This window comes from Nicotiana sylvestris, chromosome 12, assembly GCF_000393655.2.
Source record: "Nicotiana sylvestris chromosome 12, ASM39365v2, whole genome shotgun sequence".
NCBI lineage: Eukaryota > Viridiplantae > Streptophyta > Magnoliopsida > Solanales > Solanaceae > Nicotiana > Nicotiana sylvestris.
Genome location: NC_091068.1, coordinates 76,046,141 through 76,071,133, shown reverse-complemented (window position 1 = coordinate 76,071,133; position 24,993 = coordinate 76,046,141). Strand labels below are relative to the sequence as shown.

General features: G+C 39.9%; 1 protein-coding gene across 1 annotated transcript; it reads right to left on the bottom strand.

Moving 5' to 3' along the window:
• Positions 1-18,897: 18,897 nt before the first annotated feature.
• On the bottom strand, positions 18,898-21,198 carry LOC138883236 (uncharacterized). Its single transcript, XM_070163906.1, has 3 exons — positions 20,502-21,198; positions 20,273-20,338; positions 18,898-19,088 (listed from the first exon to the last, which is right to left on the bottom strand). The coding sequence occupies exons 1-3, from the start codon at positions 21,196-21,198 to the stop codon at positions 18,898-18,900; spliced, it is 954 nt and encodes a 317-aa protein (XP_070020007.1).
• Between the last annotated feature and the right edge of the window lie 3,795 nt (positions 21,199-24,993).

Genomic DNA, 24,993 nt, shown 5'->3' with positions numbered 1-24,993 from the left:
GAAGTATGGCCTCACCTTTTTGTTTTGCAGAAATGAATGAAAAAGTTCCTGACTTTGGTATGGTCAACATACCCTCACTCTTGCTGACCTAGTGGAGGAACCTCCCATCAAGTAACCAAATCAACGAATGGAAAGAGAGAGTCACCAGGGCTAGTGAGAAACTGGAATATCTGGAATACAGTCTGCTGGAGTTGGAAGGGAAAGTGAGGAAAAGAGTCACCGACTGTCAAAACACTGAGGAAGGCAAAGGAGAACGCCTGGCGAAGGCATTTTTACTAGAAAATCTGCGCGAGCTGGAGGATTTGATCAACAAAAATATTCAACCTGAAGAAGGTCCTTCTGGGACCAAGTAGCTAGGAGTCTTTTCTTTTGATTTAAGAATGTAATAAGGCCAATGGACATTAGTGACATCTTATTTTCTGCTATTTTTAGTGTCGTTTTGGGATTCGTCTTATTTTTATCAATAAAATGAGGCATTTAGCATTATAAGTTCTCCAAATCAACTTGTCTCTAGGCCTACCTCGGGCACAACGAGGCTCCCAAATTAGGACACGAATTATATTCTCGCACTATGTGTTTAAATATCGCAACCTCTTTTTCTTACAACCCGCACTAACTTGCTACCTTTGTTTTTATTTTTTTTGTTTTATTCCCCTCTCCAAAGGTTAGTTCGTGAACTCTGGCATCGTCATCATACTCCACAAGATCTAAGGGCCCTCCGCCTCTTCCTCCTCCGAGTCCTATCAGAAACAAGAACAAGGGGAAAATGTAAGATTTGAGCAATATCAGAAAGGAGAACTCAATTGAAAAGGTAGAGGTTCCTCAGGGTATTCAGGTTTCCAAGGAAAGTGCCTCCCAGCTCGAGCAAAAGTTGTTGAAATTTCAGGAAGAACTGGACCAAGTTCGGAACTTGGCAAGCTTGTCGTTTTCCCTCACCACCCCAGATGTCAACTTTCCCAACACTCGAAACCCCACACCTCCACAAAACATCCTGAAACCAAAAAACCAACCCGCTCCCCATCACCACTGCAACACATGCCACACTTCAAACAACACCCCACTGCTCATCCCTGAACCACTAAACTCCACAAATGATCATCTCCACAACACCCCATATATGTGGAAACAATACCACACTATATTCAACCTATTTCAAGCACACCTGAGTCTGATGACAAAGACTCTCTTATCAGGAATCTGGCCGCAGAACTCAAGAAGCTGACTAGCCGAGTTCAGGGTGTTGAAGGAACCAAGGGGATCGAGGGATTGAATTACGAAGACCTTTGCATTCAGCTAGATATCGAACTGCCCGAGGGGTACAAACCTCCCAAGTTTGAGATGTTTGATGGCACAGGGGATCCCAGAGTCCATTTGAGGACCTACTGCAACAAGCTGGTCAGAGTAGGGAAGGATGAAAAGATTCGCATGAAGCTCTTTATGAGAAGCCTGAAAGAGGATGCTCTATCTTGGTACATTAGCCAAGACCCGAAGAAGTGGTCGAATTGGGTAAGTATGGCGTCCAATTTCATGGACAGATTCAGATTCAATACGGAGAATGCTCCAGATGTGTTCTACATCCAGAACTTAAAGAAGAAACCTACGGAGACATTCCGCGAGTATGCTACTCGTTGGAGATCAGAAGCTGCTAAGGTTAGGCCGGCTTTAGAAGAAGAACAAATGAGTAGGTATTTCGTCCAGGATCAAGACCCACAATATTATGAGACGTTGATGTTGATTGAAGGCCAGAAATTTTCTGACATCATTAAGCTAGGGGAAAGGATCGAGGAAGGTATTAAAAGTGGTTTGGTCACAAAGTTTGAAGCAGTACAGGCCACCAATAAGGCTCTACAGTCTGGTGGCACATCAAAGAGAAGGGATATGAGTGCCGTGATGGTTGCACAGAGAACAAAGTCCCCAATCAAATACCAAACCTACCCATTACCTCCACTCACATATCAGCCTATCCCAAATTACCAAGCACCCTTGCCCTCTTACCAAGCTCCACCGCCTACTTACCAATCATCTCCACCTCCTACATATCAACCCACTTCGCCCAGATACTCTCAACCCACACCTGTCTACCAAGCCTACAACACCAAACAAGCCCACTACCAATCACCTCCCCCTCGCCAAAATTTCCCTAGACCCCGACCAAACTTCGACCGTAGACCCTCCAAATAGTAAACCGCCATTGTTGAACCTATCGACCAGCTGTATGAAAGGCTCAAAGCTGCTGTTTACATCACCCCTATCTCTGTCATAAAACCCTTCCCAATGGGTCAACCCAAACAAAATCTGTGCATACCATTCCGGCATGAAGGGGCATACCATTGATGAGTGCCACTCTCTGAAGCATAAGATCCAAGCTTTAATTGACAACAAGATAATTGTGGCAAAGGATCCTACTCCGAATGGACGTAACAACCCTCTACTAGACCACAAAGGTGGAGGTGTTCATATGATTGAGATAGAAGATGATTGGGACCCCAAAGGGTCGATTGGATTGATCACTGAAGGTGACGAGCCAAATAAACCAACAGTCACCCTTAACCCGATTGTGGTCCAAATGCAACCTTCTGGAGACGCCGAAGTGAACATGTCCATACCACTTGAGTTCGAAGCACCTTCTTCTGCAAAGAAGCCAGGGCCTTTGAGGTCGAGTTTGGGTCCCCAAAGGCACCTGTACCATTTGAGGTTGTTGTATTACCTCCCAAAGCAAGGGTGCCCATTCTGGTGTCCATGACAGTCGTAACACCATTCCACCCAAAGGCCATACCGTGGGATTACACCGCCGAGGCGAGAAGGAAAGGGAAAACCAAATCTGAGAAGCAATTGTAGCACAAGGTATGACAAGAACCGGCAAGGTTTATACTCCAAAACATCTAGCTGAGTCCAGTAAGCAGGCCTCTAGATGACCAACCATCACTGAAACTGGGTCTGATGATCTCTGGAGGAAGATACAAGCCAAAGAGTATTCGGTCATTGATCAGTTGAACAAAATGTCAGCCTATATCTCTATCTTGGCTTTTCTACAAAGCTCTGACACACATAAGAATGCCTTATTGAAGGTGCTGAGCGAGGCATATGTGCCCAGCAACATAACTGGAGGAGAAATGGCAAACATGGTAGGGCAATTATTGGAGAGTCACAAAATCACTTTCCACGAAGATGAGCTGCCACCTGAAGGGCTAAGCCACAACAAGGCATTGCACATCACTATGTAATGCGAAGATTATTTCATCACCAGAATCCTGATTGACGGAGGGTACAACCTCAATATTTGTCCATTGGTGACTCTTAGAACATTGGGAAAAAGCCTGCATGAGATCAAGGATGGATCCATCAATGTCAAAGATTTCGATGGATCCCAAAGGTCCACTATTGGGGAAATCAATTTGTGTTTGCAAATGGGACCGACTTAGTTCGGCGTTGATTTTCAAGTGATAGACGTCCTAGTATCTTACAACTTGCTATTGGGACAGCCCTGGATCCATGCTGCTGGGGCTGTAGCATCAACCCTACATCAAGCAGTGAAATTCGAGTGGAATCACCAAGAGGTAACTATTCACGACGGTGGTAGCAATCCCATATATAGTCGTTAGACCATCCCAACAATTGGAGGAAGAAGGAAGATAGGTGAAGAAACCTACCATCACATTGAGCGAGTCAACGCCGTGGACAAGGATAAATAGTGGGATAACAAAATTGAAAGTATACTGAATTGGTATGGATACGAACCTGGCAAGGGACTTGGCAAGAATCTCCAAGGAATCGCTAAGCCTATCAAGTTGAAGAAACACGATACCACTTTTGGTTTGGGATATAAATACACTTGGGAGGAGTTCAACCACTGGTCGCCACCATGGCGCAGTCCCTACTACCCGCTGGAGCATCCGATACCTCACTTAGAGCAGACTTTCCAGCCAGCCGATGTCATACATGGGTCGGAAGAAGAGAAAGCACTGGTGGCAATGAGGAATTTGTCTTTGGAAGATGATAATATGGGCTGCTGTGTCATTTTCGAGGAGGAGGGGGAGGAAGGAAGGCCCTTCTATACAAGCTGTGAGCCGAGGAGCACGCCTCAACAATTGGTCCATCAGAACCACTAGAGCCCGGAAAGTTTTGGGGTAGCAAAGTTGAACAAAGCACCATGCATTATCTTTATTTTACGCTAGTTGACTTTCTGTCCGCATTTTTAATATTGAAATAAGAGCTCCAATGTTCAAAACATTTATGAACTTTATCAAAGCATTTCAGTTTCTTATAAATCTTACTCTTATTACTTTTTATCATTTACTTTATTTACACAACATTACTATTACTTATCTTGATGAACTGACGATTGTGACATGCAACGAGACAAAGCAACAAACGGATATAGACTCAGAAGAAGATGATATACCAGAAGAGGTTGTTAAAGAGGTTGAGGATTTTGAGAACAGACCTAAGTCTAACCTGGATGAAATTGAGATTGTCAACCTGGGAGATGCAGAAAATATCAAAGAAACGCGCATCAGTGTTCATCTATCACCATCAGAAAAGAAAGAGTACACGATATTTCTAAGGGAATATGAGGACATATTCGCCTGGTCTTATGATGACATGACTGGTCTTAGTACATCTATTGTAGCTCACAAACTGCCAAACGATCCGACATGTCCACCAGTAAAACAGAAGTTCAGGAAGTTCAAACCCGACATGAGTTTGAAAATCAAGGAAGAAGTCACCAAGCAAGTCAAAGCCAAGGTTCTCAGGGTAGTAGAGTATCCAACATGGTTAGCCAATATTGTGCCAGTGCCGAAGAAGGACGGGAAGGTTAGAGTCTGTGTCGACTACCGGGATCTCAACCGGGCTAGTCCGAAAGACGACTTCCCCTTGCCGAACATACACATTCTAATTGACAACTGTGCCAAGCATGAACTGCAGTCGTTCGTTGATTGTTTTGCTGGGTATCATCAGATATGGATGAATGAGAAAAACGTGGAGAAAATGGCTTCATTACGCCGTGGGGGATGTATTGTTACAAGATGATGCCGTTTGGGTTAAAGAATGCTGGGGCCACCTACATGAGGGCCCTGACTACTATTTTCCATGACATGATACACAAAGAGATCGAGATGTATGTAGACGGCGTCATCATCAAATCCAAGAGAGCCACTGACCACATGGAAGATCTAAGGAAGTTCTTCAACAGACTAAGAAGGTACAACTTGAAGCTGAATCCCGCCAAGTGTGCATTCGGGTTTCCTGCCGGAAAACTACTTGGGTTCATTGTGAGTCACCGAGGAATAGAATTGGATCCGTCAAAGGTCAAAGCCATCCAATAATTTCCACCACCGGAGAACAAGAAAGAGGTTATGAGTTTCTTGGGAAGACTTAACTACATCAGCCGGTTCATAGCTCAATCCACTATTATTTGTGAGCCAATCTTTAAGATATTGAAGAAGGACACCGCTACCAAATGGACTGATGATTGTCAGAAAGCCTTTGACAGAATCAAGGAATACTTGTCAACGCCGCCAATTTTGGTCCCGCCCGAGCCGGGTAGACCTCTATTACTCTACCTTGCAGTATTGGATGGAGCTTTCGGTTGTGTTCTGGGCATCATGATGAAACGGGAAGAAAGGAGCAGACCATCTATTATCTCAGCAAGAAGTTCACCTCGTACGAGGCCCGGTATTCTCTATTGGAACGCACCTGTTGTGCTCTGACTTGGGTATCTCAGAAGTTGAGGAACTATTTCTGTGCCTATACTACTTATCTCATATCAAGAATGGATCCTTTAAAGTACATCTTTCAGAAGCCCATGCCCACTGGCAAGCTAGCCAAGTGGCAAATCCTACTGAGTGAATTCGACATTGTTTACGTGACTCAGAAGGCAATCAAAGGACAAGCAATGGCAGATCATCTTGCTGAAAATCCCGTGGATGGAGAATACGAGCCTCTAAAGACATATTTTCCTGATGAAGAGGTATCTTTCATAGGGAAAGATATTGCAGAATCCTATGATGGTTGGAGAATGTTTTTTTATGGAGTAGCAAACTTCAAAGGAGTTGGCATAGGAGCGGTCCTAGTATCAGAAACCGGCCAGCATTATTTGGTGTCTGCCAAGCTCAGGTTCCCGTGCACCAACAACATGGCCGAGTACGAAGCCTGCATCTTAGGGCTCAAGCTGGCTATTGACATGAACATTCAGGAATTACTAGTGATCGGAGATTCAGACCTGCTTATACATCATGTCCGAGAAGAATGAGCAACCAAGAATTCCAAGATACTCCCTTATCTGCATCATGTACAGGAGTTGAGGAAGAGGTTCACAAAGACAGAGTTCCAACATGTTCCCAGAGTTAAGAATGAGTTTGCCGATGTATTGGCTACTCTACCGTCCATGATACAGCACCCAAACAAGAGCTTCATTGATCCTATTCCGGTAAAGATCTATGATCAACCAACTTACTATGCTCATGTAGAAGAAGAAGCAGACAGAAAACATTGGTTTCATGATATCAAGGAATATTTGACAAAGGGAGAATATCTAGAACTCGCAAATTCTACTCAGAAGCGTACACTTCGGAGATTATCTAACAACTTCCTTCATAGCGGAGGAATCCTGTATAGGAGGACTCCTGATTTGGGGTTACTAAGGTGTGTCGACGCAAAGGAAGCATCCAGATTATTGGAGGAAATTCATGCAGGGACCTGCGGACCACATATGAACGGCTTTGTCTTAGACAACAAAATACTCCGAGCTGGTTATTTTTGGATGGCTATGGAAACGGACTGCATTCAGTATGTCCGAAAATGCCATTATTGTCATATACATGCAGGCATGATAAAGGTGACTCTAAATGAGCTTACTACAACAAGCTCGCCATGGCCGTTCGCCGCTTGGGGAATGGATGTTATCGGACCTATCGAGCCTGCCGCATCAAACGGGCACAGGTTCATTCTAGTGGAAATTGATTATTTCACCAAATGGGTTGAAACAGCATCGTACAAAGAAGTGACTAAGAAAGTGGTAGCAGATTTTGTCCGCGACCGTATTGTTTGTCGGTTCGGAATTCCGGAGTCAATCATCACTAATAATGGTTCCAATCTCAACAGCGACCTAATGAAAGCCATGTGTGAAACCTTCAAGATCAAACACAAGAATTCTACAGCTTACAGACCTTAGATGAACGGAGCTATAGAAGCCGCCAATAAGAATATCAAGAAGATACTAAGAAAGATGATAGAGAAACATAAGCAGTGACATGAGAAGTTATCATTTGCTTTATTGGGATACCGCACCACAGTTCGCACATAAACCAGGGCAACTCCCTATATGTTGATTTATGGTACAGAAGCAGTCATTCTCGCCGAGGTAGAAATTCCCTCCTTGAGAATCATACAGGAAGCAGAACTTAACGATGCAGAATTGGTAAGGAGTCGCTACGAGCAGTTAGCTCTTATAGATGGGAAAAGAATGAATGCAGTTTGCCATGGTCAACATTATCATAACAGAATGTCCAGAGCCTTCAACAAAAGAGTCAAGCCAAGATAGTTTACACCGGGGCAGCTGGTGTTAAAAAAGATTTTCCCGCATCAAGATGAAGCCAAAGGGAAGTTCTCTCCCAACTGGCAGGGTCCATACACGGTTCACCGGGTTCTAACCGGAGGAGCCCTCATACTTGCAGAAATGGACGGTGAAGTTTTGCCGAAGCCGATCAATTCAGATGCAGTAAAACGATACTATGTGTAACTCTTACGATTTCCTGTATAATGTATTTGAACTATGCCTGACCTGATTCCCGTTTAAGAGGGGATATGTAGGCAGTCCTATGGGTTCGGTCACAATTCAATAAATTTTTCATTTCCCCCCGCTATTGGAAACTAGGGCAGAATTTTGAGGAGGACCCTCAAAATTCCGAAGTTGATTTCAGCCATTTATCGCACGCAACCGTCAGAAGCACCAGCACAATAAACTGGGGCAGAATTTTAAGGAGGACCCTCAAAATTCCGGAGTGAGAGAGGTTGTAATGTCTTGAACTGCATCATATTCGTCGGTTCATCTAAAGAAAACTATTTTAAATTATGTATTTATGTTACATTTTTTCTAAATCATGCATGTCTGGTATAAAAATTGCTTTGTTTAGCAACACTACCTCAATGATACACAATGCCAAGCAAGACAAGCGAAGCTCATGGGGAAACGAACTAACCTTCCCCCCTTTACAAAACTCATGATTTTTCTTTGGATGCAGGCACTCAAGTCGTAAAATCATCAGATATATTTATACACTCATACTTCCCGGGAATACAACTCTCGGAATCATCACCTATTTACAGTTGCTATCCGTACACGACATCCACAACAGCCACAATATAGTAATCAGCTATCAACTATCATCTGTCAGCTAAGAGATTTCATTACTATTCGCCTTTTATTTTCTGCATTGCATAAGACTACCTTTCTGCCTTCTGAAGTTAAGCTCTACCTCTATCTGCATCTTCTGCATTGCATAAGGCTACCTTTCTGCCTTCTGAGGTTAAGCTCTACCTCCATCTACATCTTATGCATTGCATAAGGCTACCTTTCTGCCTTCCGAGACTAAGCTCTGTCTCCATCTGCATTTTCTACATTGCATAAGGCTACCTTTCTGCCTTCCGAGGTTAAGCTCTACCTCCATCTGCATCTCCTACATTGCATAAGGCTACCTTTCTGCCTTCCGAGGTTAAGCTCTACCTCCATCTGCATGGCTGAAATACCGCCACCTTATTTCTCTTGCACGGCTGAAATATCGCCACTCTATTTCTCTTGCATGACTGAAATACCGCCATCTAATTTCTCTTGCATGGCTGAAATACCGCCACCCTTTATTTACGTCTTGCATCGGCTGAAAGATAGCCACCTTCTGCATTTTCATGGGCTGAAAGATCGCCAAATTGTCCAAATGCGTCATTGTTTGGAGGCACCATTTTCATATCCCGAGAACGCCATGCCATGGCCCGAGGACCCCATTTTATCTTTTGCATATCATTATTCAAAGGCATCATGGTTCGGAGTCATCATCCTTATAGCCCGAGAACATCATTTCATAGCCTGCGAATCCTTTATCATACGCTTCATGGCCCAGGATATCATGGTCCGAGGATGTCATCCTAAAAGTCCAAAGACAGCATTCACGGTCCAATGGGAACTTGCATTACGTTTAAATTTATGCACAATATATATATGCTAGTATTGTTCATTCGCAAGTACACCGGCTAGCAACGGCCGTCTCAGCAGGAGCGATCCCGCTCCAGTTCCCGCAGCCTATCAAACTCTTACCATCCTTTCTCAACCTGAACATCGCGTCCGCTTTTCGAAAACCTCCATCGGCATACTCTGCCGATGGATACCGAACTACATATGGCCTGATTCCTGTAATACCAGGGATATGTAGGCAGCTCAGAAACCAGAGCTCGGTCAAAACTCTTCAAAATCGTTTCATTCGGTCAAAATTGGTCATCAAATCTTTACCCGACAACACTTTCATCCTTCCCGGGTAAAGAGGGGCAGTTGTTGATACTCAATTTTTCCCTATGTATTTTTTATATACAAAATACTTTCAAAATAGCATATACATACATATATAAGCATGCCCAAGAGTTTTGGTATTTTTTCGTAATTTTTAAGATTTTAAAATCAATTTATTATCTATTTTTAGCAGTACAAAATCCAATAATTACTTCCAAAATCATCAATTTTGGTGAATAATTTATTTTATTCCCATATTTATACTAAAATATATAGTTAAGGTGATTTTTGTATATTTTTATAAATTTATTTGGTATTTAAAAGACTAAATTTCATATAATTGCAATTATAGCCTACTTTAAGATTAATAGTATTTTATAATTGTAAAATTGGGTCCAGTATTTTTTAAATCAATATTTATATACTATTAATTGTTTCAGTACTTTTAATTTGCTTTTTAAAATCATCTTCACTATTTTTATAAAGGGAAATTGGCTATTTAATATTTAGCCCTATTTTTATTTCAATAACAGCCCCATTACATTTCAATTGTAGCCCTTAATTTGACTGAATTAAACAAGCCCAATTCCATTTGGACCCAACCCACAACCCAATTCCAAATGACCCGCCTGGTTCCTACTATTGATCAGGCCGTTGATCATTTTGATCAACGGCCATAAACCACCCTTACCTTTTTTAACCCCAAACGACTACCCTAATCCCTCATTTCCCATCTCTCAGCCGCCTTTAAACCTCTCGTCTCTCAAACTCTCTCAAACTCTCTGAAACCCTAGCCTCCTTCTACCCCTCTTCAACCACTACTCCACCGGAATCCATGGCTTCTCAGGCTATGGATAGTTGGTACTCACTCCCCTCCATCAGTAAACCATGGTTGTTCGAAGCTTCGAGACCTGACCTCGATGGTTCTCCTTCAGATCCTTCTCAGATCTATAGATCTATGGCTTCTCCGGCCATTACTCCGGCATATTCAAGCACTATGAGCCTTTTCAACTCAGGATCTGACTTTCCTCAAGACTTTTCTCGTTTCTAAGGTTTTCTCTGAAACCTTAAGCTGTCCGAAGTTCTTTACTTGCTTATTTTCTTAGATATGGAAAATGTCTGTGTTCTATTGAACTTTTTAAAGGTTTTCCCCAAATTCTCTTTTCAAAATCATTTAATTTCGATTTTGGGTTTCTGAAAGGTTTTTCAAAAGCATCTTTCTGATTTGTTTTGTTCTTTCTTTATGTGTGTTTGTCTGTGTTATGCTCGTATGACTTCTTTTACTACGCATGTACTGTTCTTCTACTTCTTTTTTCTACTATACATGTTACTCTTGTACTCACATGTTAATCCGTGTTATGTTTTCCTTACTCTTCTACTATATGTGTTTACTGTGAGTTCTTTGATGTTGTTGGCTTTACTGGACTGTTTTGTGTTCTTGATAAGCATATTTCACCTGCTTTTGTTTAAGCTCGTATCATCTCTTTCTTCTGAACTTGTTTAAACTCCAAGTTTTCTCAAACATGTTCTTATGACCTTGAATCAGTTCTTTCTATCATGTATGTTTGTTTCTCATAAAGTCTTTGGAAGAGACTTCTGAGCCTCTTTCAATGACCTGCTCTCTCACCTCTTCGAAACCCTATGATTTGGGGGTTTCTTTGGCAAGTGATATTAGGATTCCACTTTGGGACCCTAGGCTTTCAGACTCACTATGAGCCTGTAACTGAACTCGATTCCCTTTTGTTTGTGACTCTAAGGCTTTCAATGTTAGACTCTTTTTCTGAGTAACCTGACGATTCCTTTTGTTTGATTGGTATGCTTTATATATATGAAATTTCTCTTTCAAATGGTTTTTACCAACTGATTGATTGATTGATTCTGAAATCCTTTTAATAAGGCTGACGAATTGTCATTGTTTTTTCTTCGATTGAACCTCCTTTACCTTTCTTGACTTGGTTCATTCAAATTGAACCTGTAATTTTGGTTTCATGGCTGTTTGGTTGATTCCCTTGCCATATTTGGCACAAACCGTGTACTATTGATGGTTTTCCTTAAATAACTTTTATGTATTTACCCCTTTTGTGCTACTTTGAAAGGTTTTAATTAAAATTTATTTCCTTAACTGGCTTTTACCCATTGGAATCAGAATCCCTTAACCAAAGGGAGATCGATTTCAATTATATTTCCTTGCCTTTCTTACTTGTTTCTCTGCACTATAAAAAGGACTACCCTTCTGCACTTTTAAGAACACTTCGAGTTCAATACCTCGAACTTTTAGATCAATACTTTCAAATTACTTACACACTTTATTGCTTTGAGTTAATACTCTTACAACATTCTGCTCTTTTTGGGATCTTTTGGAACTTTTGCTTACAACTTGGATTTTTTCAAGACTACTTTTACTTGTTTGTTTTCCCTGAAACTGGTATGTCCTAATTTAGCTTTCCTGCCTTACCCCTATGTGTTTATTTACAGTTTTCTGCAATCCTGTTTACTTTGTTGTTCATGATTATTGTTAACTATGTGTGTTCTTTCCTTGCATCTATTTTCTGTTATGAATCCCTACCCCTATTCCCTTCTATGTGTTTGAGTTAAGGTTCATGGCCTGGCAGTATCCAAATTACTGCCCAGGTCCAAACCTAATCCTGAATGGATCCTAACTCCCAATTTTGGCTGACATGCTGGTCAGGGGTGTGCCAGCACTCTTAAATTGCTGGGCATGACCACCAGCCTGCCATGGCCTTCCCTAATCCCTCTCTATGCACATACACTTACTCTTAGATTCTAAGTTCCATCCCCCTCTTATGAGCCATGCTTTGGGACCCTGAGTTCCCTCTAAACTTGAACATTTGAGGGTTGACTCTTCCACACTGCACAATAATCTAATTCTGCAATGTGTTTGGGGTATAAGCACTGCCCTAAGTCCCTTTGAGACTCTTGGGAACTTTGACATATTCCAAATAAGAGAAAAGATTTTGGAAAACGGATCCTGGAAGTTGGTTTATCTCAAACTGCTAGACCTTGAGTCTGAATTAGGCTGTTTGGTTGCAGCTGGAAGTTCTGATGTATTTTTATTCATTCGAGTCTGTAATAATTTGTAATAACTATGGGGTTCTAGTGACAAAGGGGAGGGTCATTTATGTATGCATATGGGTAGACAACATGCTCATAGGGATTACTATTTACAAATTCTGCATTTATGCATATCATATAGTACTCCTGCCTATAAGTTGTTTCATTACTGCATTAGAAATCATGCCTATAAGTTTTTGCATACAGAAATCATGTATAAGTTTCTGCACTTATGCATTTAGAAATCCTGCCTATAAGTTATGCATTACACGTAGAAATCTTGCCTATAAGTTGTTTCATTACTGCATTAGAAACCATGCCTATAAGTTTCTTCATATAGAAATCATGACTATAGTTTTGTTTCTGCATTTCTGCATATTCATTTGTCGTTAGGCAAAAAATCATAGGTTTAATAATAATTAACTTCATTCTAGATACCATGCCTATAGGGCTCCTGCACTTACATAATCGTTTTAAAATCAATAACGCTTAGAAATCATGCCTATAAGAGCAACTATCTGAACCTGATTCGTCTATTTTATCTATAAGTCTAAAATCAGTAGTGATGTTTGTTTAATATCTGTAGAATTTAATTGGTTCTAAAATCAGTAACCCTTCTTTAAAATCAGTATACTTCCACCTAGGTAAGCAGTAGGTAATTGTTTAACTGTGTCAGTTTTAATAAACTGCAACCAGACAAGGCCTAATTTGGACTCATCATCTGAGAAATATGTGATGAAGCAGCATGTCCTAACACTTTAAATTTAATTCAGACTATAACCAGTATTTGAAGTCATGCTAAATAATTTTCTCCTTTAAGTTAGGAGGCATGTTTAAGCCCTTAAACTGCTATTTGTTTTCCCCTACTTGCTTATGTGTTTTGTTTGTCGCATTAGAATTTTGTCCTTTTAAAACTCTGAAAAGCCCCAACCTCCCTCCCTTTAGGACTAGTAGTCTCAAATGGCCCCGGGACTAATAGGATCGGGACGGGTAATAGCATGCAATAAGTAACGACACTTTTCCGCGTTTAATACCTTAACGGGGTGGGAAAGGGTAGATATGGACATGATGACCGGTGCGCTAATTCCACGTGCGACCCCTCTTCTGAGGAGTGATTGTCGGGTATTGCATTGATGTGATCCATATTGTTTGTAAACCTAGGACCCCTTCCCCTTTACTTGTTATCTTTTTTTTAACTGTCCAGACTATTTGCTTAAGATTTCTGTTTTCTTTATCTTTCTTCAAACTTTCAATTCACTTGCAACATTATGTGTAAATCCCCTTCTATTTGAGACCTTTATTTGCTTACTTGTTAGTTAAAGTCACAATTGTAACATGATCGGGAACCACATTAGTGGATCTTGGGGGGTGCCTAACACTTTCCCCTCGAGATAATTTCTAGCCCTTACCCGAACTGTGGTTTTCCAACTCAAACTCTTCTTTAGTGTCCTAATGCACTTTAATCATTAGGTGGCGACTCTTCAACCCAAAAAAATCCAATTCCCAAGAGGGAACGAGTTGTCCTCCCAAATGTCATGAACCCGATTTTGCTTTAGAAAAAGGGGGCGCGAGAAGTCCCAGAATTTAATAATTACTCATGGCCACTTGGGCAACTGCAAGTGCAATCATGGATCAATCATCAGTAATGATGCAAATATATTTAAACTATCAAGGAAATATTAACAGTCAACAAGAGCAAAAATAGTAGATATCATTGATACAAGATATGTTGCTACCACAATCCACAACCAGAAAGCAAAAATATTCAAAACATGAGCAAAAAGAAAGAGAAATCCCTAATCTGGGTCACTGGTGGTACTAGACAGGTTCAAGAGATAAAGGCTAGAATTCCTAAGGCTTGGGGGAGCTAGAGGGTTGGTTTTGGGCTTGGAGAAGATTCAACATATTGTGAAAAATCCCATCATTCTTCTTCTTTTTCTTGGTAAGCTTAGTTTTGAGAGCATCCCTCTCAGATTCAACCTCTGCTAAGCAAGCCTTCAGCCTAGCTATCTTAGCATCCTTGGCCCCATTTTCCTGAACTAGAGCCCTGTCTTTACTGTTGATAGGTGTCCTCTTAGATGAACCAGGTTCATTTGGAATGGCATTGACTAGATAGTTACAAGCAATCAGAGTATTAATGCCTAAATGGTCCTTGCTTGTGGCCATTTCCCACTTCTTCAGAGGCACCTTGCACCCATCCATAATAGTAGTCAGAATAAATCTATAGGGGGTGGCATGGGCCTTGGAGCCATTGATAACCCTGTCTAGTAACTTGATGATGAATGCAGGCCAGTTGATTTGCCTTCCACTTTCAAGGCACTCCATCAGCACTAAGTCCATATAGTTAGCAATGTGCCTTCTTTCCTGCCTGGGCAGTAGGCACTTGTTGACAAACTCAAAGTGGACTTTGTGTTGTGGCTTCATTTCACTCTTGTGCACAAACTTGGCCTTATTCACTTCTTCAACATCACAGAATCTCCTAGTGATTTCAAGGGCAGGAGGAAGGGAATCCAGACTTGGCAATTTTTGCCTAGTGTAGTCATCATATCCCTCAGCAGGGATGTCATGAATCTCTTCCAGCTTCTCTGCATCGAATGTCACTAGAACTCCGTTTACTTGGCTGGTGACTCTGCCATCTTTGACCTCTACATTGGCCATGAATTCAATGATTTCATTCCTAGCTAGCCTTCCATCCATATGAAGGACCATGTCCTTCTAGCCCTGAACAGCTAGGGCATTAACCAAACGAACTGTTCCCGGTTCTACCAAGTCTTTTAGCAATATTCCCTTCAAAATTTTTCTTTTTCCAAACTTGGCCAGCTTGTCTTGTTCACCATCAGACTCACTCTCTTCTTCACTACTCTATTCCTTATCTTCAATAATCCTAACTTGTTTGTTTTTCACTGCAGACCTTGTCCTCTTGGCCAATGAAGGTTTAGCAGCCTTAGACATAGATGAAGACTTCTTGGAATAAGTCTTGGTCTTTTTGGGCTTGGGGGTCCGAACCTCCATTATTGTATGTTCCTCCTGACGGGCTTGTTCCATCTCTTCAACATCAACATCTTTAGAGGACTCTGCAACCTTATCTTTTCCTTTATCCATCCTCTTCTTCTTGCTTTCAGCCAAAGCCTTTTGTAATTCACTCTCACTCTATTTCACCCTACTTCTTGTGGCACTTCCCTTTGGCAAGGGAATTTAAGTAGTTGTTAGGGAGGAAGCTTTTCTTTTCTTGGAAGGTTTTGCACTGCTGGGGGCTTTTGGTGTTGGAATTCTCCTTTTCTTTGGATCATAACTGGTACCTACTTTCTTCAGAAGGTCTACTAGGGTCTCCTCAATAGATGAACCAGGTTCATCTGCCTATGAACTTAGATTAACTAACCATTCAGCAGCCTCCCCTGAACCACTTCCTTCTGACTTCTTGCCACTTTCTTCCACAATTGCATGTTCAACCTGATAGATAGCTAGTACCATCAATTTAGAAGTGGGTGAATAACCAACTACTCCTTTCCCTTTTTCCCTCATATCACTACATACACCCTCTCTCTCTTTTTCATTTTTATTTTTACCTTCTCTCCTTCCCAATTCGGGCAATTCCACATTCCTGATAGACGCAACCAAAATAAATATATTTTCTAAATTTTCAGCCAAAGTAGAGCGTACCTCAGAAGGGGAGTTTTGAGCCTTCCCAGAGTCAGAAGACCTAGTCCCTTCCCCCTCACTCGCAGATTTGAACGAATCGTCTGAGTTCTCAGAATCTTGTGCTTGGCTTTACTTCAATTTCTCATTCAATTTCTTTGAAAGAGCACCAGTTGCCACCGTTTTTCGAGCAAGTATTTTTACTCGCCTTCTCCCAGGTTGAGGGGTTGTGCTGGGTGGAGGTGGTGTGGAGGAACCAGAAGGGGAGGGTGGTGGAGGAGTGCCTGGATTATCTTGAGGGTTCGACATTGTAACTGATTTCTTGAGAGAGTTTGTGAGTTAGGCTTTTGGAAGAGAGAACAATTGAGAGTGAAATAGATTTTTGACGGTTTGGAATAGTGAGGGTGGAAGAGGGTGATGATGGGTATTTAAATAAAAAGACCTATTTAATAACTAGTGGTAGCTTTTAGCAATCAATTAAAGGTCTAATCAACCTGAAATTTCAGATTGAATAAACGGTTAAGCTTTCCTAGATTTTAGGCATTTTATGTGGTAAGAACTCTAGTAGAGACGGAATTGGTTCAAAAAAAATAAACGGATAGGATTTTCTGATGTTGTTGAATATAGGTAGGACTCTTCTCATGATTTAAATATTTATATTTCTTATTGTGCAGAGTATAGAAAACATAACTCGTTTTTTAGATGACCAATACTGATGAACCCGGTTCTTCATTTAGAATTCTCTCGATCATGCCTCAAATTACCATAATAGAGAAAAATTGGTTAGAGATCAGTGAGTCATATAAACACATGTCATAGGAGTATACTATTTATAGTATGAAACTAAGTAAAAATTAATCTAGATATTTACACAAGTTCCAAATTTCCTAGCCAAAAAAAACTTTTTTTTTTTTAATTTTTTCATTTTTTTCATTGTGCATTCTGAGATGGTCCCATTAGGTGATCTTAATCATCCCTAATTCTCACATGTTCCTTTCAAAGCCTTCTCTACTAAGTGCTTTAGTAAAGATGTCAGCAATTTGTTTATCAGTAGCACAGAATTCTATAGTAATCTATCATTTCTCATAGTTGTCCCTTAAGAAGTGATGCCTAACATCTATGTGCTTAGTCCTCTTATGATGAATTGGGTTCTTGGTCATACTAATAGCACTAGTGTTATCACAAAAGATAGGGATGCAACCAACATCAATGCCAAAATCCATCAGTTGTTATTTGATCCACAGCAGTTGAGCACAACAAGAGGCAGCAACAACATACTCAGCCTCAGCAGTGGATAAGGCCACTGAATTTTTCCTTTTAGTGGCCCATGATATCAGATGACCCAAGGAAGTATTCTATACCTGAGATGCTCTTCCTATCCACTAGGAAGCCTGCATAGTTAGCATCATCATATCCTATTAGATTAAAGTTACTACCTTTAGGGTACCAAAGGCAAAGATTAGTAGTGCCTTTCAAATATCTCAGTATCCTCTTGACAGTAGTCAAGTGAGATTCCTTAGGATTTGCCTGAAAACGAGCACATAACCCTACACTGAAAACTATGTCAAGTCTGCTAGCAGTAAGATACAAAAGTGAACCAATCATACCCTTATACAACTTCTGATCAACAGATGAACCAGGTTCATCTATGTCTAATTTAGTAGATGCTGCAATAGGTATGTCTATTTCTTTTTGTACATCCATTTTAAACTTCTTAATCAACTCTTTTGCATATTTCTGCTAATGGATCATGGTTCCATTTGGGTTTGTTTGTTCTGTAAGCTTAAGAAAAAGTTAAGCTCACCCATCATACTCATTTCAAACCCACTCCCCATTAATTTGGAAAATTCTTTACTTAGTTTGTCAGTGGTTGCCCTAAAAATTATGTCATCAACATATATTTGTACTACCAGAATATCCTTACCTTTTCCCCTCAGGAATAGAGTACTATCAATTTTACCTCTCTTGTAGCCATGTTCAAGCAGGAATTTGGATAGTCGTTCATACCATGCTCTAGGAGCCTGCTTGAGTCCATAGAGAGCCTTGTCTAATTTGTACACATGTTCCGGACACTCCTTGCTCTCAAACCCTGTAGGTTGTTTGACAAACACTTCTTCCTTTAGGTAGCCATTTAGGAAGGCACTTTTGACATCCATCTAATGAAGAGTAAATTCCATGTGTGCTGCAATGGCTATCAGGAGTCTTATTGCTTTCAATCTTGCAACTGGAGCAAAGGTCTCATCATAGTCTATGCCTTCCTCCTGGCTGTAACCTTGAACCACCAACCTTGCCTTGCTCCTTGTAATAGTTCCATCTTCATCAAGCTTGTTTTTGAAGACCCATTTAGTGTCAATTACTGATCTGTCCTTGGGTCTTGGAACCAAATGCCAAACTTGATTTTTTTCAAACTGATTGAGTTCATCTTGCATTGCATTTACCTAATCTGCATCCTACAAAGCCTCAACAACATTTTTAGGTTCAATAAGAGATAAGAAATCATCAAAAACACACAGATGCTTTAATTGTGATCTAGTTTTAACTCCAGAGGTTGGATCAATAATTATGTTCTCAATGGGGTGAGAACTTTGATACTTGTAAGATTTCACAACCAACTAGTTTCTGTTTGATGTTTCTCCCATGTTCTATTGCTGAGGAATAGGCTCATAGACAGTTTCCATTAGGGGATTGGTTTAAGTTCTTCTTTGTTCAGTTCCCCCTGTCAGGTTGCCCTGGATGGAAGAACCTGTTCCTTCCTTTGGTGCAATTTCAGCTTGAGCTGTGACTTCACTCAACTCTTTCACCTGCCCAATAGCTTTATCTTCATGTTCCTGGCTCTCAGAAAGAATGTTAGTTTCATCAAAAACTACATGTACACTTTCTTCTACACACAACATTCTTTTGTTGTACACCTTATATGCTTTGCTATGTGAAGAACATCCCAAAAATACTCCCTCATCACTTCTGGGATCAAACTTACCTAGGGAGTCCTTTCCATTATTGTGCACAAAGCACTTGCATCCAAATGCCCTAAGATGGGATATATTTTATTTTCTCCCTTTAAGTAACTCATAGGGAGTCCTCTCTACAAGATGTCTAGTCATGTACCTATTAATGATGTAATATGCAGTATTTATAGCCTCTGCCCAGAAGCTTTGGGGCAGTTTACTAGAAAGAAGCATAGTCCTAGCCATATTTTCAGGAGTCCTATTCTTTCTTTCAGCTACTCCATTTTGTTGAGGAGTCTTAGGGGCAGAGAAATTATGATCTATACCATGCTCATCACAAATTTTAGCAAACTTAGCATTTTCAAATTCAGTTCTATGATCAGACCTAATTGATGCAAGTTGATTACCTAGTTCTTTCTGAGTTTTTCTAACAAAGGCAGTAAACATGTCAAATGTTTCATCCTTAGATATTAAAAACAATACCCAAGTAAACCTAGAGTAATCATCAACAAGTACCATCACATATTTCTTACCACCTCTGCTCAATGTTCCCATTGGACCACAGAGATCCATATGAACCGGTTCTATCATCCTGGTCGTGCTTACCACTTTATTGCTTTTAAAAGAGGATCTTACATGCTTCCCCATTACACAAGCCTCACAAACTTTGTCTTACTTGAACTTGATGTTAGGTAACCCTATCACCAGGTCCTTGGAGACTAATTTGTTGAGTTGATTTTGACTTGCATGGCCAAGTCTTTTGTGCCACAGGAGGGGATCATTGTCCAACACACTCAAGCAAGTGAGTTCATTTTCTGAAAGAATGGACAAATCTACAATATAAATATTGTTAACACTTTTTCCCTGCAAAATAATCTTGTCAGTGCTAAGATTAATCACAAAACATTTAGTAGAGATGAATGCTACCAGGTTTCCTCTGTCACACAGTTGTGATACACTGATTAGGCTATATTTCAAGCCATCTATCAAGTAGACATTCTCAATGGAATGTGAGTCTGTCATACCTACCTTTCCAACCCAAATGATCTCACCTTTCTTTCCATTTCCAAAGGAGACATTACCTCATTTTAGGCCCTCAAGTGAAATGACGGGTTCTTACTTCCAGTCATATGCTTTGAGAAACCACTATCCATGTACCATATTTGGCTACTTCCATTCACTTGAACTAGCAAAACGAAATTAGGGGTTAGTCTTAGGAACCCAAACTAGTTTGGGTCCCTTTCTATAGGCAAAGGGGTGAATTAAATTCTTTTTAGCCCATCCAGGCAGCCTATTTTTCTCTTGAACAAAGTTTTTTGTTCTTTAACTGGCCTTTTCTTTTGTATTACATTCACATTTGTAATGACCAGTCTTGCCACAGTGTGTGCAAATTTTGTTCTCAGGAAGTGTGATGTACTTGCTTTTGGGATCACACTTAGGTGCTGGGGTCCCATAGCCAAGTCCTCTCTTATTGCTATTGTGGTGCTCTTGTAGCCAGGATAGTGCATCAGAGGACTTATTCCATTTGCAAGTTCTGTCTAGTTCATGCTTCACTTTGACTAGATCTTCTTTTAGGACTCTTATCTGCTCATCTTTCTTGTACAACTCATCCTTCATTTTTCCTAGATTTTCTTCTAAGGTGAGATGTGTGTGATCAGCTTTCTTCTTACCTGTTCCTAATTTCAGTTTTAAATTTTTAGACCTAAGTTCTAAGACAATGGTGTCAAGTTTAAGAACCTGGTTCTTCAACTCAGTATTTTTATCACTTTCACTAGCCCTTAGTTCCAGGTTTTTGCACTTGGTATTTAGGATCACACATTCCCTAGACAGTTGTTCCTTATCATTGTTTATGACCTTAGACTCATCAATGAAGTCTAGTAGTAATTCAGATAGCCTTTCTTTAGATAAAAATTTAATCTTGTCTTTGAGATGAATCACACTTACCTCTTGTTCATCGTTTGATTCTCCAATGGCCATAAGTGCTTGTTCATCTCCAGTTTCATCTTCTAAATCCTCATCTGAGCTTTTGCCCCAAGCAACAACCATAGTCTTTGTTGATCTTTTGTTCTTCTTGGGTTGAACCTGTTCCTTCTTCCTGTTTCTTCATTAATCCCTTTTCCTCTTCCATTTAATTTCCCACTGAGGGCAATTTTTGATCATGTGGTCAGTCTTACCACATTTGTAGCAGCCCTCGTTGGTCTATTTTTCAGGAGCCCTTGGTTTGTTAAAGGTTGTACCTCTTGAAGAACCCTTTCCTCTCATTAGGTACTTCTTAAAATCTCTTGTGATCATAGACATTTTATCATCCTCTAAATCTACACCTTCAGCTATTCTAAGAGCCAGGCTTCTTTCCTTCTTGGGTGCATCCATCTTCTTGGTTTGCCTTCTCAGTTCATAGGCAGTGAGATTTCCAATCAGCTTATTCAACTTGAGAGTAGCAATGTTCTTTGATTCCTAAACAGCCGTGATTTTGCTTTCCCAAGTTACTGCAAGACCCTTGTCAAGATTTTCTCAACCTTTTCTTCTTCAAGGATAATTCTTCCAAGAGACTTAAGTTCATTTGTTAGTGATGTGAGCCTTGTGTACATCTCTTGGATAGTTTCTCCTTCCTTCATGGTGAAATTCTCATATTGAGAATATAGCAGCGTTCCTCTTGATCTCTTTACTTGAGGAGTTCCTTCATGGGCCACTTGTAGAGTGTCCCAGATCTTCTTAGTAGTAGTACAACTTTGAATTTTGATGTACTCGTCTGGACCTAGTCCACACACAAGCCATTTCTTGGCCTTGGCATTCTTTTCCCATTTCTTCAAATCTTCAGTAGTACAGTCAACTCTCGTCTTTGGCACGTCCACTCCTTCAGCATTCTTCTTTGTTGTAGCTAGGGGACCATCAGTAATAATGTCCTAGAGTTCATAGTCTTCTTCTATGATGTGGTATCTCATCATGTTCTTCCACCAGGAATAGTACTGGCTGTCACACCTCCTTTTTTTCGCCCCCGCGAGGGGCGTAGGGGAGTTTTTTCCAATTAAAGGACAATCGAAACGGGATTTGTTTATTTATTTCAGAGTCGCCACTTGGGAGATTTAGGGTGTCCCAAGTCACCAATTTTAATCCCGAATCGAGGAAAAGAATGACTCCATATTACAGTCTGCGTACCAGAAATCTGGATAAGGAATTCTGTTAACCCGGGAGAAGGTGTTAGGCATTCCCGAGTTCCGTGGTTCTAGCACGGTCGCTCAACTGTTATATTCGGCTTGATTATCTGATTTTATACAAATATGAACTTATGTGCAAATTTTAACTTTTTGCCGCTTTCATCATCTACTGTTATTTTTATCAAGAATTGCAACATCGTGGAAATACATTTCGAACCACGTCACATCAATGCACCCGTGGTTGTTGGCGTATTTCAACTCTGTTGAGATTTGGATTTGGGTCACATAAATGTGCACCCGAGTTTAAGGAAATTAAATTATTAAAGGCGCGCCTAAAGCGACTAGCGTATCATTTACTTTGGGTAGGGCCGTGGAATTTTGCTAAACGGTCCATCCCGAAGTCTAAGCAATTTTAAAGCAAATATTTACTGAGGGCCCCGCAATTTGTATTTTTATTCGGCGAGGCTCATCTCATTCTTATTTTTTTTAAAAGGAATTTGCAACGTCGTGGACATGCATCTCGAACCACGTCACAATCAATGTACCCGTGATTAGAGACACATTTCAACTCCGCTGAGATTTGGATTTGGGTAACATAAATGTGCACCCGAGTTTAAGAAAGTAACTTAATTAAATCGCGTCTAAAGAGGCTAACGCGTTATTATCTTTGGGGAAGGCAGTGAAATTCACTAAACGGTCCATCCCAAATTCTAAGTATTTATTATGACTAATTATTGAGGGCTCCGCAATTTGCATTTTTATTTGGTGAGGCTCGTCTCATTTTTATTTTAAGGATAAACCTACAGTGACTACATTTCTCTATTAAGTTCGTCTCTAAAATAAAGAAAATTTCTTAATTATTTACATGCTGAAAAACGTAACTTATTTATTAGTTCATGGCTAATGCGAATGGAAAATTGCGATCGAGTTTGTACAAAGAAAACTGCTTTCATTCTATATTCTATTATTCAATAATACTAGAACACGAGATTGACACACCATAATATCAAAACAGATTAACTATTGTTCGATTAATTTAAACTAACATATATTATATGAAGAAATTATACATATGCAACCTCATTACTCATTAATCAATCAACTACATTTTTATACAACGACAGGAAAATTATATTCAAACACAAATCCAAACAGGAGTAATCCAACAGGAACAAAGCCTGATTAATATTTCATTTCACTTCAAGCCGAGAGTGTACAAATGTGTACCTGGAAATGGCAGTACAAGAAGAAAAGAAATAGGAGTCAGCAGCAATAATACCACAGCAACAGCAGATTCAGCAACACCGCAAAACCAGCAACAACCAGTAGAATAACCCAGTAACAGATTGGAAACCCAACAATACCAAAGTGCAATCACAGTCTAAGCCGAAGAGCAAACGACACAAGATGCAGTAGTTTAATGATTTTTGAATAACACTCGAGAAAAGCAAACGGAAATTATTCGAGTGAAAGTTCAAATTGCATTTCTCTTTTACTCTCAAAATGTTTCAAGTTCGTCCGCTCTTAATGTTCAACCTTAAGTCTTGTTTCACTCCTCTAATTCAAGTCCTCTCTCCTTTTTTCTCTCAATGTTCAACCTCTTTTTTCTCTCAAAAATCTTCTCCCCTTTTTCAAGTCAAGAATGACTCTATATATAGCAAGACAAGTCTTCAATTCCCAACCCCAAATTATTCCCCCAATGGCATGCTTTGTCCTACTTATTAATGTTTTCTTTATTTTAAACTTTGTCCCCCATGCCTACATTAAATAAATACATCCACCACAACCCATTACAATTTATCCCCCATGCTTACATTAAATAAGTACAATATTCCTTCCCATTATGTTTTGTCTTGTCCCCCATTATGTTAAACAAGTGCATCAAAAACCACCCCATTATATTTTGTCCCCCATGCTTAACATAAAGAATCAAAATAATGTTCAATTACCAAACTACCCCTCTGACCTTATTGCAATTACCATTCTACCCCCGAATGCAATGCAATTTACCAAACTACCTCCATCAGCTCTAAACACTCAATTAATCATAACTTAACCAAAATATAGGCAAGATGACCAATTTCTCAACAATCTTCAACAACAAATTATACGAACACGATGAACAACACAACTCCAAATTAATGGGAATAAATCAACCATATCGGGAACCAATCCTGGTTAATTTAGACCATCAATGGATGAACAAAGAGACAACAATACAAACAACAATATGCATGATTCAAATTAAATCAACAAATCACAAACAAACATAAACTCACATTAAATCACTGGATTTAAACATGAACTTCAAACCAAGACGAACATGAATTAAATCTATTTTTAAGCAACAAACATGACGGATTCACATGACTCAAACAACACTAATAATTTCTGGAAAATACATAACAACATGAAACAAATTGAATTAAATTTCAATTTGAATCTAACAAACTAACAAATATTTAAACAATAATACAAACATGAAAAACAACTAATTAATCTTTCATTTGAAATCTGAAAAATTAATTTAACAAAGCACATGAACAAACTAAAAAATTAATTCAAACGATAGACATGAACAAAACAAACATTTGCCGATTTTAGATTCGAAAATATCAAAACAAAAATACGGACAAAATAAAACTCAAAATCTACTAACCGGAAATGAACCAAAATCACTGACCGG